General features: G+C 36.7%; 1 protein-coding gene across 1 annotated transcript in view; it reads right to left on the bottom strand.

Annotated features, from left to right (window-relative positions):
• Window positions 1-9,669: 9,669 nt before the first annotated feature.
• The window catches only part of LOC110308620 (prolactin-like), a 10,884-nt gene continuing 5,697 nt past the window's right edge, over window positions 9,670-14,856 (bottom strand). Inside the window, exons 3-5 of the mRNA XM_021181043.1 lie at window positions 13,849-13,956; window positions 11,057-11,236; window positions 9,670-10,309 (exon numbers count right to left, since the gene is read on the bottom strand). Coding sequence (XP_021036702.1) covers window positions 10,121-10,309; window positions 11,057-11,236; window positions 13,849-13,956 — 477 coding nt within the window. The 3' untranslated portion in view covers window positions 9,670-10,120. The remainder of the gene's footprint in view (window positions 10,310-11,056; window positions 11,237-13,848; window positions 13,957-14,856) is intronic.

Raw genomic sequence — 14,856 nt, 5'->3', positions numbered from 1 at the left:
AGAGAGGCCCATTGGACTTGCAAACTTTATATGCCCCAATATAGGGGAATGCCAGGGCCAAAAGAATGGGAATGGGTGGGTAGGGAAGTGGGGTGGGTATGGGGGACTTTTGGGATAGCATTGGAAATGTAATTGAGGAAAATATGTAATAAAAAATATTAAAAATTAAAAAAAAAAGAAAATATCTAATTTAAAAAAAGATCATATTCAGGACTCCACAAAAATTTTTTAGCAGTGAAATTGTTTTCTCTCTTCCAAATTTAAGAATTTAGGGAAGTAGCTTGAGAAGCATTGACTTTCACACTCCTTTATATGTCTGGAGGAATGTCTTCATTAATTCTCTGAACAAATGTTTTTGTGTGCTGACAGCCACTGGAAGTGTCACTCATTTTTTACACATCATGGATTTATTTTCAGGGTGTCTTAGACTGTACAGTCCTTTAGAAAGATGTCTATTGTAAAATTTTTATTGTAATTTATCAATAGATCAAGTGTTGATGAAGGAATAAAAGATATAATCGTGGATAATTAGTTTGTCCTTCATAAATTTATACATGGAAAAGGTGAGAGATGCTCACCTATAATTCTTTCTCACCCACTTGCAGCAATACAAAAGCTTGGATTTTGATCCCAAAAGGTAAGTTATTTTACTTGATGGCCAAACAAATATTATGTGTACATGCCCATAAACATGTAGATATATGTGTGTATATGTCCATACAAAACTCATTGGTCTAGAGATTTTGAAGTCAAACATGGTTGTTCTGAGAAGAAATACTTTTAGGATAGCTATTTCTCTAATTAATATCTAGTTAATCAGTAATACTATGTGTGATGCCAAAATGTCATATTATTATATTTTAACATAATAAGTGTATATGCTTATGTTTCAAAACATAAAGCCAGAGAGTATGGCTTATTGGATGAGAATGTTTACTGTGCAAACATTAGAACCTTAGCTTTAACCACCAGCATTGATCTAATAATCCAGGTGTGCATGCCTGTTGCCTCTGTGACTGGTGCTCATTGCGATGACAGGAGGATTATTTGTCCTGTTGGCTGAATGCCTTTACTGGTAAATAGTTAACTCCAGGTTCAGTAAGAGACCCTATCTTAAGAGAATAACATGTAGATCAGTAAAAAAAGAAACCCAATACCCTTTTGTGGCTTCATGTGCACATAGGTTCGTGTGTTTCTCCCGCTGTACATATCTGCACACACATATTACACATGTATATAGCATACATTTAAATTATATGATCTTAGCACTGACAAAAGATTGGATATTGAACATTTCCAATGTTTATTGGAAATAATTTTTTAATTGTTGCCTTGTAAAAGTCTTAAAATAATCTCAATAAAATGAACTTAATTTTCAGGAGTTTAGTGCAAGATATTTCATAAAATCAATTCAGTTGAACTGAAACGAAGCAGTTTTCAGAACATTTACATTTAGATGAGTTTGAAGACCACATGACTTTCTTACATACTGAATGAGACAGTTTTAAAACTATGAATTAGAGAAAATATTTACTGGATTAGCGAAAATTTGTGATCTGAAATTCAAGATATTAATACTTTTGACTTAACTGGAAAATTGTGGCTTACCTTTCTTTCTGATTTCTGAATTGAGTTTTAGAAGCACTCAGTATTACTATTTTCTCTAGAGCTCTTTCATTATGTTGCTATTTCCTTTTCTAAAGCTCAATTTCCTATTTACATGCTTCAAAAAGTTATTTTTTTCTACCATATGTTACATACTGACTGTAGTATCCTCTTACTTCATTCCTCTGAGTTCTTTTCTCAAGTACCCTCCTCTCCAAGATCCATTCCTCCCCCCCAAAAAAATTGAAAGTAGAGAAAAGAAAGAAAGGAAGAAAGAAAGAGAGAGAGAAAGGAAAGAAAAAAGGAAGGAAGGAAGGAAGGAAGGAAGGAAGGAAGGAAGGAAGGAAGGAAGGTAGTTTCTAGGTATATCAACCAAATATGGCTTTAAAAGAAGCTGAAAAAAACACAGATGTCCTTCAACAGAGGAATGGATACAAAAAAATGTGGTACTACACAATGGAGTACTACTCAGCCATTAAAAACAATGATTTCATGAAATTCTTAGGCAAATAGATGGAGCTAGAAAATATCACCCTGAGTGAAGTAACCCAATCACAAAATGATACACATGGTATGCACTCACTGATATGTGGATATTACCCCAAAAGCTTGGAATACCCAAGATACAGTTCACAGAATACATGAAGCTCAGAAGAAGGAAAATGAAAGAGTTCATGCTTCAGTCCCTCTTAGAAAGGGGAACAAAATATGAAGACAAAGTCTGAAGCAGAAACTGAAGGAATGACCATCCAGAGACTGCCCCACTTGGGGATCCATCCCACATACTGCTAGAAAACCCAACACTATTGTGGATGCCAAGAAGTGCTTGCTATCAGGAAATAAAATAAAAAGAGGATCTGACAGAGCCTGACAATTACAGAGGCAGATGCCCCCAGACAACCATTGGACAGAGCACAGAGTCCCCATTGGAGGAGTTTGAGAAAGGACTGAAAGAGCTGAAGGGGTTTGCAACTCCATAGGAAGAACAATGATATCAACCAACCAAACCCTTCAGAGCTCCCAGGGACTAAATCACCAACCAAAGAGTACACATGGAGTGATCCATGGCTCTAGCTGCATATATAGCAGAGGATGTCCTTGTCTGACATCAACAAGAGGAGAGACCATTGGTCCTGTGAAGTCTTGGTGCCCCCAAGGGAATGCCAGGGCAGGGAAGTGGAGTGGGTAGGTGTGGGGGGGAAATACCCTCATAGAAGCAGAGGGAGATGGGCTGGGTTAGGGAGTTTGCAGAGGAAAGTGGATATCACTTGAAATGTAAATAAAGAAAACATCCAATAAAAGAAAAAAATGAAAAATTTTTAAAGGGGAATAAAAAAATCAGAGATACTTCCCCAACTCCCACTGTTGGAAATCCCACAGGAACACCAAACTATAAACCCTAACTTAAACACAAAGGGCCTAGCACAGATCCATACAGACTCCATATTTAATTTGTATTTTAGTTAATTTATTTATGCATTCACTTTATATCCCAATATCAGCCCCCTACTCATAGTGCCCCCCCTCTCTCACTTCCTTTCCCCATTATACCCCTTCTCCTCCCAGAAGTGGTAACTCCATGCTGAGTATTACTCCCTCTCATAAAATTCCCCAATCCTATTCTTCCATCCTCCTCACTCCCATCCCATAACTCCCACATACTACAGGGCTAGGCACATCCTCTCTCACTGAGGCCAGACAAGGCAGCCCAGTTACAGGAAGGAGATCCACAAGTAAGTATCAAACTCATGCAGCCGTCCTCCAGATTCTATATTTGTTGCTTCAGTCTATGTGAGCCACTATAAGCCCTGCTTAGCTGATTTTGTGAGCCTTGTTCTCCTGGTCTCTTCAATGTTTCTAGGTCCAAGAATCTTTCCTCCCCTTCTTCTGCCTCCTGGGTTCTATTGGCTCCACCTAGCATTTTATGTGGGTCTCTGTATCTGCATTTATTTATTGCTGGATGACATGTATCTGATGACAATCTGTCTAGGCACCCATCTATGAGTTTAGCAAAATTTCATAAGGAATCGTGTCATTGACATTTTTTTTTTTCAATTTGTGTTTGGTTTCATCAAGTTTTGCAGGGCTGTCCTGCCTCCCATTCCTGGACATCCAGTGTCAGGCCTAGGCTCCCTCTAGTGCTGTGGGCCTAAAGATGGACCATTGGTTGGCCACGCCCATGAGCTCTGTGCCACCATGACCCCTGCACATCTTGCAGGCAGGACTGTTTATAGGTCAAAGGTTTTGTGACTGGATTGATGAACCAGTCTCACCATTTCTACCAGTTCCACTTCCGGGAGAGTTTCCTGGTTATACAAGATAGCCAGTCAGTTTTGGCTCTGTATCTCACTTTACTAGAAAACTTTGCTTATTAGGGCCATTCACTTTCTAGCTAGGGTCACTGTCTTGGATTCCAGGGAGTTTCCACTACACTAGAACTGTACATTCGCCACACGTGTGTGTGGGTCTGGGTACCAGAGGTTTTCCATGGAGATCTCTGTCCAGGCTGGGTGCAAGGATTCCAGCGAAGGGATGCACGAGTACAGACAGGAAGACAAAGTCTCTGCCTCACCTTCCAGGTCGCTCAGTAACATCAGGAACTCTGAGCATCTCTGAACTGAGTCAGATCTGGATGGGCCAATGAAAAGCTGACTATCCAGGGAGAAGTGCGCCGGACTTCGGTTGGCTCTTCAGGAGAGATCTCTTCCCAAGTGTTACATACAGCTCTTGGAACAAAAGACTCAGACGAAGGAATAGTTCTCAAATACCTTTAATAACATGGATGGATTTATATACAGTTCTGGGGGTGATTCAGAGTTTGACAGCAGATACCTCTCATTGGCTTGGACAGAGAGTTTGGGGAAAACCTTATTTGCCTTTGGGAAGGCTTGGTGCTGATAGTCATGCCTCTCCTGTGGGGGGTAAGGGGGCAGTAACTTCGACAGGAGCCAGGGGTCTAGGAGATATGAATGAACGCCTTCCATCTCATGTAGTTGGAAATTACCACCACCAGGTCCTACCGGGGTTCAAGATCTCAGCTCGACTGAAGACCAGGCTGTCTGTGAGTAGCCTGTTGCCCCACACGTGTGCTCTAATTCCAGTTGTCTTTCCTATTACTCTCTCCCTATTTTCCTCCCAAAGGCTCCTGCTCCCTCCTGTTTCCATCCAAACCAACCCCAGTCCATCTCCCAAATATATTCTATTTCCCTTTTCCAGAGAAATCCATATGCCCCTACCCTTAGCACAGCCCTCCTTGTTCCATACCCTCTCTGGAACTGCACATTATCCTTCACTTAACAGATAATATCCACATATGAGAGAGCTCATGCCATGTTGTTTATTTGGGTTTCAGTTACCTCACTCGGGATTTTTGTTTTCTCCAAAAGTGACCACATACTTTGGCACAAAGCAAGACTCAACACTTGTAACAATAAAATTGAAATAACCCCCTGTATTCTTTCAGACCACCATGGATTAAAGCTGGATTTCAACAAAAACAGAAACAAACAAAAATGAAGCAAACAAAGCAAAAAAAAAAATCACAATAACACAGAAAACCTTCAAACTCATGGAACCTGAACTGCCCCCTACTGAATTAACAAGGCATAAGGAAAGGAAAGACTTATTAGAATTCAGTGAAGAACTCGCACATACCCAAGTTTATGGGGCAGCAGGAAATGATCAAATAGAAGGGTAAAATTAATAAAATATAGACAATACAAGGAATCAGTTAAGAAGGTGCTGGTTCTTTGAAAAAATCAACAAGGTAGACAAACCCTTATACAGACTAACTAAGGACATAGAAAATCTATGCAAATTAACAAATTTAGAAATGGAGTGCATAGCAACAGACACCAAGAGAATCCAAAGAATCATTAAGAGGTGTTTTAAAAACCTGTACTCTAAAAAACTAGAAAATGTCAAAGAAATTTATAATTTTCTTAATAGATACTACTTACCAAAATTAAATCAAGATCAAACACATAATTTAAATTGATCTATAAGTCCTAAGGAAATAGAAGCAATCTTTAAAAGTCTCCCAAGCACAGTAAAGCCCAGAGCCTAATAGTTCTAACACAGAATTCTATAAAACTTTCAAAGAAGAGCTAACACAACCAGGCAGTGGTGGCGCACATCTTTGATCCCAGTACTTGGGAGACAGAGGCAGGTAGATTTTTGAGTTCAAAGCCAGCCTGGTTTACAAAGCGAGTTCCAGGACAGCCAGGGTTATACAGAGAAACCTTGTCTCGAAAAAAACAAACAAACAAACAAAACCCCCAAAACCAAACCAAACCAAAACAAAACAAAAACAAATAAACAAAAAAAAAGAACTAACACTAATCCACCTCAGAAAATCTTTCACAAAATAGAAACAGAGGAACATTATAACATTCATTTTAGGAGACCATAGTTACCCTGCTACACAAACCACAAAAAGATTCAACAAAGATAGAGAATTACAGATCAATTTCAGCCCCAAAAGATGCAAAAATACTAAATAAAATACTCAAAAAAAAATCCAAGAACATATCAAAAAAGGACAGCCATCATCATCAAAAAGGCTTTATCTGAGAGATGCGGAAATAGTTCAACATATGAATATAAGTCAATATAACCTACCATATAAGCAAACCACAGATCACTTCATTATATGCTGAAAAAGACTTTGTGTAAGTCCAACACCCCTTCATGATGGAGCTGTGTTGAAAGGATCGACCATATAGAACCTGCCATATCCAGGGTTCCATCCCATAGTCAGCTTCCAAACACTGACACCATTGCATACACTAGCAAGATTTTGCTGAAAGGACCCTGATATAGCTGTCTCTTGTGAGACTATGCCGGGGCCTAGCAAACACAGAAGTGGATGCTCACAGTCAGCTATTGGATGGATGACAGGGCCCCCAATGGAGGAGCTAGAGAAAGTACCCAAGGAGCTAAAGGGATCTGCAACCCTATAGGTAGAACAACATTATGAACTAACCAGTACCCCGGAGCTTTTGACTCTAGCTGCATATGTATCAAAAGATGGCCTAGTCGGCCATCACTGGAAAGAGGCCCATTGGACTTATAAACTCTATATGCCCCAGTACAGGGGAACGCCAGGGCCAAAAAGTGGGAGTGGGTGGGTAGGGGAGTCGGGGAGAGGGTATGGGGGACTTTTGGGATAGCATTGGAAACGTAAATGAGGAAAATACCTAATAAAAATTATAAAAAAAAGTCTTGGAGAGAAAGGCATAAAAGAGACATACATAAACTTAACAAAGACAGCTTACAGCAATCTGATAGCCAACATCAAATTAAATGGAGAGAATATCACAAAGTTATTGTGTTGAAATTTGAGATTTTGTTCTCAGAAACTAAGGTTTATAAAGTCAGGAGTTTTTTTGTCTTTGCTCATAAGCATGAACTGAGAACCTGTGCAAGTACAAGTGACCTTACATTGACTAAGAAGTGCGTGTGTGTGTAAAACATCAATTAAAGAAATAACATGTCATGGATCCGAAATTTAAAAAAACAGGTCATGAACTTAAAAGAGAGCTAATTGGGGGGATGGTAAGGAAGGGAAAGAGAGGAATAATATAATATATTTTCAAAAACATTAATATCTTAATATATAATAAAATATAGGTGTAAAAATGTAGGATATGTTGGTTCAGTGATCAATAAGAACTCACACAGAGTGACTTATATGCTTTGTGATCTAGTGAATATTAGTGATTATCAGAAAAATGATGTTGGGTAGTTTTAAAAGGTTATGATAGAATTTTCTTCCCTTTCTTGGCATGTATAAAAATGGTGTTGGCAAGTAACTATCTAAAGCCATTGTGGAAACTAGAATAATTGATTATAAGATAGTATTGAAGGATTTCCTCTTTTGTTCCTTTAATCTGTACTATTTCTATTTGACTTAGGATAATTTAATGAGATGAGTGGTTCTTAGTATTGGATTCAAAGCATCATCTTGAAACAGTTGAGTTGAACATGATTCCATGTAACAGCTCATCAATAAGTCAGGGCAAGCATGAAAGGTAGTAATCTCTGGGCAGAGAAGAAAGCCATAACGATTGTGGAATACTGCTTTTTCATACATTCTGTGTCCATCTGCACAGGAATGTAACAATATGTTAATGGATCCTCTTACAGCAATTATATGTCAAGAAAGTTCCCTCCACAAACATGACTACAGGCCATTCTAACTGAGGCAATTTCCCACTTGAAACCCTGTCATAGAACTCTATCCCATGTCCATAAGACAGCTGAAACAGAGTGGGACACACTAGGAAACAAACTTCATAGCAAGCCTTTGGGGGAGCATTCCATATCCAAATCATGACAACCAGAATGAGAAAGTGGACAGAATTTGAAAGAGTGTTAAGTTAAGCTTATATTCTGTTTCTTGGTGGGTTAATGGAGTGAACTTGTCTCTGACCAGTATATGGTACTTATGGAACTCGTTTATTATGGTACATGAATACTTTAGTAGAATCATTTAATTTTATTTATTTTTGCCATTTGACTGAATAAGAATAATATCAGGTAGCTAAGTCAATTATTGCAGGAAAAGCAAACACATAGGTATTGGACAAAAATTTATTTCATCTAATATATATATATATTAGATGAATATATATATTCATCTAGTTCCAGGTTCCCCCATCCCTTTAATACACAAAGTCCTGTCACAGCTCTTTGTGGAATCCTAGCCTGCTGATTCCCTCATGTATACGTTACCCATGATTCATTGTTTTTCCCAGAATGCTTGTTGATTTACAACATGCATGTCAATGAAATTATAAATATATTATCAAGCCTCACTCTTTTATTTCCTATCAGCCTTCCAAGCCTACCAACCTTCAAATAAAGTTAATACTTTTACTTTTCAGTTCCTATGACATTGTTTTCAATTTTCTACTTCCTTATAGAATAAATACTATCCAAATTCTATAAGTCATCCTACATAATGTAAAACTACTTCTTACTAGAATTTTCCCATTATAACAATAATGCATACAAAAGTGAGCTATCACATATTTATTTAAAGAGCTCTGTGATTTTTCTCTAAATCTTTGTCATCCTACCTGTATTGCATATAATATAAAAGCATTCTAGATTAATGCCCTTCCTATTTTATTGACTTGAATTTTATCAGACCTTCATTACTGCATCAAAAAGTCATAACTGGTGCTCAAATCTAGATAACTTCAGTTATCTTGTTCTCTTTGAAACATTTTGTGCCTTCTGTAGCATCATCTGCTATATTAACTTTAATAAGGCAGTTTGCATATTCATGAAAACTTGTTTCACAGGTTCAGTTGAAACTCCCAAAATTTTCCTTACTTTTTGTTCTTGTGGTGACCCCAAAAGATGTAACTGATTCTCAACACAATGTAACTTCAACCATAGTTAGTAATATAATTTACTTATAAAAATTCTGTGTCACTATTTTTCATTTGCTCTCATGTTTGAATTCTGAAAAAGCTACAAGTGTTGATATGCAGAACTAGGAGAAAGGCAGAAACATCCTAAGAACAGATGTGATCTGCCTTTCCTGCTGTGTGACCATAATAACAGAAGGAAAGGGAGGGTCTGAGATAATTTGAGCATGAGAATTGTCAGCACAGTTGTGACCTGAACATGTAGAATCTGTCTGAGATGGTGGTACGGAGGAGTGTGGTTGAAGACAGTTATTGGAGATATGTGGAGACAGTTCATACTTGAATCCTAATAGGGATCTGAAAGGTTTAAAATTTATGATATTTAGGAAGACTGCACATGTACAGTTTTTGTATTGCTTTTCATTAGACTGAAAACTGCTTGTACAGAGTCATTTGCTCTCAAAGCCTGTCTCCAAATTTCTATCTTCTTGGTAAATTGGATTTACTGATTAACCATGATATTTTGCTTTGCCTGGAAGTTCACCCATCTTGATCATTTGTCCTATAGTAAGGTAACAAGTGTCTTATGGTCAAAGCAAACCACTAAGTTTGGAAAGTTTTCACAGGAATATCACAATACTATAGATAAATTTTATATTAAATGTATAATGGAATACATGACAAGTTTTTATTTTGGATATGACTTTTTATTCTTCTCTCATAAAAAACCTCCTGACCACAGCTTCCCCCTTCTCCATTATTCAAAGTTCCTCCCTCACCTCCCTTCTTCCCCCACCCGATCCACTACACCTCTCTTTCCCTTCAGAGAAAGGTAGATCTCCGAGGTGTATTAATAGCATAGCAATAAGTCTAGGCATAAACTCTCATACCAAGGATTGATGGTACAACTCAGTAAGAGGAAAAGGGTCCCACGAGCAAGCAAAACAGAGATACACTCCCCCATTCACACATGCACTTTCGCTCTTAAGAGTCCTACAAAAATTTCATTTCTGAAGAATATGTTTTTATTTTTTAAGAAGCAATTCATTATATATGTGCATGCAAAAGATAAGAAATCAAATAAAGGATTGATGATCTGGATAACCAAGGACCAACCTAGTAATAGCTGGGTGTGCTTAGCAGTTGTTGTTATGGATAATTCGGCACTTCAGAGCCTCAAGATAAGTGGCAACTTTGTCAGTGTCACTGTCTAGGCAGTGGAGAATGTTACTAAGAGCAAAGTAGCGGGTATTGTCATCAGCAGACCTCACATCTGCCAGTCCCATCCAAGCAGCGTAGACATTTTCTTCAGCTCCAGGATGAACCTAATCACCAGAAAACCTTGTGTTATTTGTAGTAGTCAGTTTTTATGCCTTCTGTGTGTATGCATGTGTGTGTGGGGGGGGTTGTACATGAATGTCCATGTGTTTCTGAATGTGTACACATATATTTGAAGATGAGAGGTGAATTGGGATAGAGTTTTAAGATTTCTTGTGTCTCTGCTGTTTTTAAATTTTCTTTGGACATAGGTTCTCTTCCTTTACCAGGGATTTTTATATTTCTGACTCCCAAATATGGGAAACAAACAAGATGTTAAATGAATAAGTTAGTTAATTAAAGGAAAAAATAAATAAAAAGTAAAAATAAAAACAAAGCATCAGCCACCATTTCCAATTTTTTATATAGATTCAAGGATGTGAATTCAGCCATTTATGCTTACAAGGAGGGCTCTTATAGACTACTACATTTCCCCAGTCCCAGACCATATTCCTTAGAATTTTGAACAAAAGTTTGGGGAAATTTTAAGAATAAAAATTTTCAGTCAAAATCAAGGCACTGACCAAGTGAATATCAGACCTATTCTGTTTTGAGATTTCTGGTGTATAAATTTCTCACTGGAAACCTTTGAAAATGTTGGAGTTGCCGACAATTCTCTACTGTCAAAGCTGTGAATATGTTCGAAGCCTAAATTTAACTCTGTTGAATTGTGTATCTCTAGATTCATTTCTCATTACAACAAAACACCTCTTTCATGATAAAAGGAAACAAAGAAGCTTAGAAGAAGCACTCACCCTGATAAGGATTGCCTTGAGTTCTCCTAGAATTTCTTGGTTTGTTTCCTTCACTTGTATGACTTTCAACAGCATGGTCTTGCAGGGTCCTTCAAGAGTAGCCAATGCACGCACAAGTTGTTTCAGAGGGTGGTACCAGGCTCGTGAAATACTGATCATCATCTTCAGAAGGACATCTGACTAATCAATGATCATCGAAAATCAAGTTAAAATAAGTGAAATACATCAAAGTAGATACATGTGGTGTTTGCATAATAATGATTAACTATAATATCTAGTTTTAATGAATATATGAAAAATGTTTTGTAACATCACACATTATAAAAATGAAAATTGTAATTCGGAGAACTACAGATTGCTAAAACAAAAGAAATTAGATCATATTTTTCTGAGACCAAATTGATCATATTTTGTTTTTCATCTACATTCTATCATGCTGCCCACATGTGATCTTTTCTACTTGGTTATTTCTCTTGTTCATAAGAAATTAAAGGTTTGATGACCCTTGGTAGGTGTCCCCAAGACTTAATTCATATAAAAAGACACTAGTATTATCAGTGTCAAATGGGCCAAATCATTTTCATATAAAAAAATCAAATAACTCACTACTAGTCACATGTTGTTTTTATATTATTCTATGATATTAAAAAACAATGAAGAAACAAACACATCCATTGACTTTTAACGGTTGATATTACTTTCTTTCCCTGGTCTTTGGTAGAGAAATACATTTATGGGCATATGCACTAAAAGAACAGTGGTACAGCATTCCCTTTAACATTTGTGTAAAACTCATTTGGACTCTAAAAACACAAATACCTTTCCTCATAGAGAGTGTATGCTCATTACCAAGATCATACATAATATCCCTCTCCAATTTAAGATACTTAAGAACAAGTATCTTAACTGTAGTGGTAATTAAATTGGACCATAGAGAGGAATCCAAATAAACACTCTAGTATATACATGTAAAGAACAGGGGATCCATCCATAATCAGCCACCAAACGCAGACACTATTGCATATGCCAGCAAGATTTCGCTGAAAGGACCCTGATATAGTTGTCTCATGTGAGGCTAAGCCAGCGCCTGGCAAACAGAGAAGTGGATGCTCACAGTCATCTATTGGATGGAACACAGGGCCCCCAATGGAGGAGCTAGAGAAAGTACCCAAGGAACTGAAGTGGTCTGCAACATGATAGGTGGAACAACAATATGAACTAACCAATGCCCCCAGAGCTCGTGTCTCTAGCTGTATATGTATCAGAAGATGGCCTAGTCGGCCATCATTGGTAAGAGAGGCCCCTTGGTCTTGCAAACTTTATATGCCCCAGTACAGGGGAACACCAGGGCAGAGAAGTGGGTGTGGGTGGATAGGGGAGCAGGGTGGGGGAAGGGTACAGGGAAGTTTCACGAAAGCATTTGAAATGTAAACTAAAGAAAATATCTAATAAAATAATTAAAATCAACAACAAAACCAAAATAAGGCAAAACAAACAAACAAAACAACAACAAAAAGAAAAAGCAGACCAACTTGTGATGGCAGAACAGGTTGCTGTGAGCACTGTGACATGATGATTAATAATTATATCCTGAGGTGAATGAAGCACAGATTCACATTATTGCCCACCATGCATGTGATGTAATAAGTTTTATGTAATCCTTTGATGGTTTTAATTATAATTTTCCTAGTGAGATACATTTGTTAGAGGACTTTGGGAGGATTAAATGCATCAATGCCAATTTGAAATGTGTAGCTTTAAGAAAATATTTTCTCTTTCTTCCTCTTCTTCCTTCATTATAATCACATTTTTTAAATGGGGATAGTTTCCATCTAGGTGACAGATACTACTAATTAAATAATAGAAAACAAATTATATATTTGATATATGTACATATACTAAGTTTAGTCTGAATTATAGTGAAATTTGTTCTGACAGAAAGTCACAGTACATGTATAACAATTATACATTAGAGCTGCTAAAATATGTAGCCCCATCAAAACAAAAGTTAGTCTAACACTCATGGTACTGTATGAGCCCAGCATCTTCTTTAGCTGATTTTCAACTGTAGCAGAAAAGAAGGCAGACCAGTCAGGGAGGGATGCACATGTAATGAGAACGCAAACAGAAATCGGATAGTACAGTATCTCAAAAAAAAAAAAAATGACATACTGGTCAGTTAAAAAATGTACTGTGAGTGGAGAAGCCATTTTTTTAAATAATAGATGCAATTGTATTTGCATCTCTTCCATATGTGTGAATGAATGCATATTCAATCATGAATGTTTATTTTAGATTACATTAAGTACAATCCTACAAGCATGGCACTGGTTAAAAAAAAGGAATGAAGGAAGGAAGGAAGGAAGGAAGGAAGGAAGGAAGGAAGGAAGGAAGGAAGGAAGAAAAACAGGAGGAAAGAGGAAAAATTATTCTAATTGTGGATCACTTAAAAATTTACAGTAGTTGTAACAGGGGAATGACAGGACCAGGAAGCGGGGGTAGGTGGGTTGGGGAGCAGGGCAGGGAGAGGGTATAGGGGGCTTTGGGGATAGCGTATGAAATATAAATGAATAAAATATCTAATAAAAATTTACTACAGTCTGAGATAGCATTAATTTTAACTTATAATATAGTGACAATATCATGTTATTGTTTTTGACTATTCATTCTTCTGCATATTATTGTGGGATATGCTATGACCACTCCTATAATGCAGCTGTAATAACCTACAGCACAGTAAACCTTATTTGTTTCTTCAGTTATTTTGGTGACAACCAGGAATGAAGATTTACTTGTGTCTGTTGAATTTGTTCAGTGCTTGCAGGAGTAGCAAGTGAAGTGGTGTGGCAGTTGCTGGAGTTCCTTGTTTTGTACCCAAGGCTATGAACAAAATTTGCATCCTAGAAATAATAAAACATTTCAACTTACTGCCATTTCAAAATTAAATAAGCACGCTTATAAAAATTATATAAGTGTAATATATATATATATATACAGTTTATAAAAATAAGCATTACATAAAAATTGAATAATTAAGCCAGCAAAATCTACTTACCGTTTCTTCCCTTTAGATATGTAAATTTCATTTACAAAACTATCAGTCCAAATCACTAAGGGTTCTAAGTGTCTTACTTATAACATGAACTAAAAGATATAGAACAATGTATCCATATCTATGTATCTATTTGCCACAGTTGGTATCAGTTGATATATTTGTTTTATATATGTATTGTGAAATTATAACTCGCAATTACCTCTGAATTTTTAATATGACCATATCAAGTTGATAAACTTACAAGACAATTGTGATGGTGTGGTCAGAATTAATTCTAAAACTGAGAGAACAACACAATGAGGATACAGATAAATTGTAATAGCCAAAGAAACTGGAAGTATTTGGTGATATTGTGTCTCCTAGAAATGACAGGGTAGTTATATACATGATACCACAAAAAATAGCTGTCTTATTCATACTTGTACAACAGTAACATCAACAGACATGCTAAACTAAAATGTTGGTATCTCAGGGGCTTCCAACCTTGGACAAAGAACTTCTGACTACTAATAGAAGAAGTAGACTTCCCTAAGATGAAACCCTGAGTTGTTTACTTAATTAAAGGACAGCAAAGCAAGATTAAATGCAATCAATCAATCAATCAATCAATCAATATATACATATATATATTGATTGCATATATATATAATCATATATATTTGATTTATTTTATTTATATTTAAATTTATATATTCATGTATATTGAAATATATAAAATATACAAATATATATACATATATATATA

The sequence above is a fragment of the Mus caroli genome, chromosome 13, assembly GCF_900094665.2.
Source record: "Mus caroli chromosome 13, CAROLI_EIJ_v1.1, whole genome shotgun sequence".
Lineage (NCBI taxonomy): Eukaryota > Metazoa > Chordata > Mammalia > Rodentia > Muridae > Mus > Mus caroli.
Note: the sequence above shows the minus strand (reverse complement) of the source record. Positions and strands in the feature narration are given on the sequence as shown.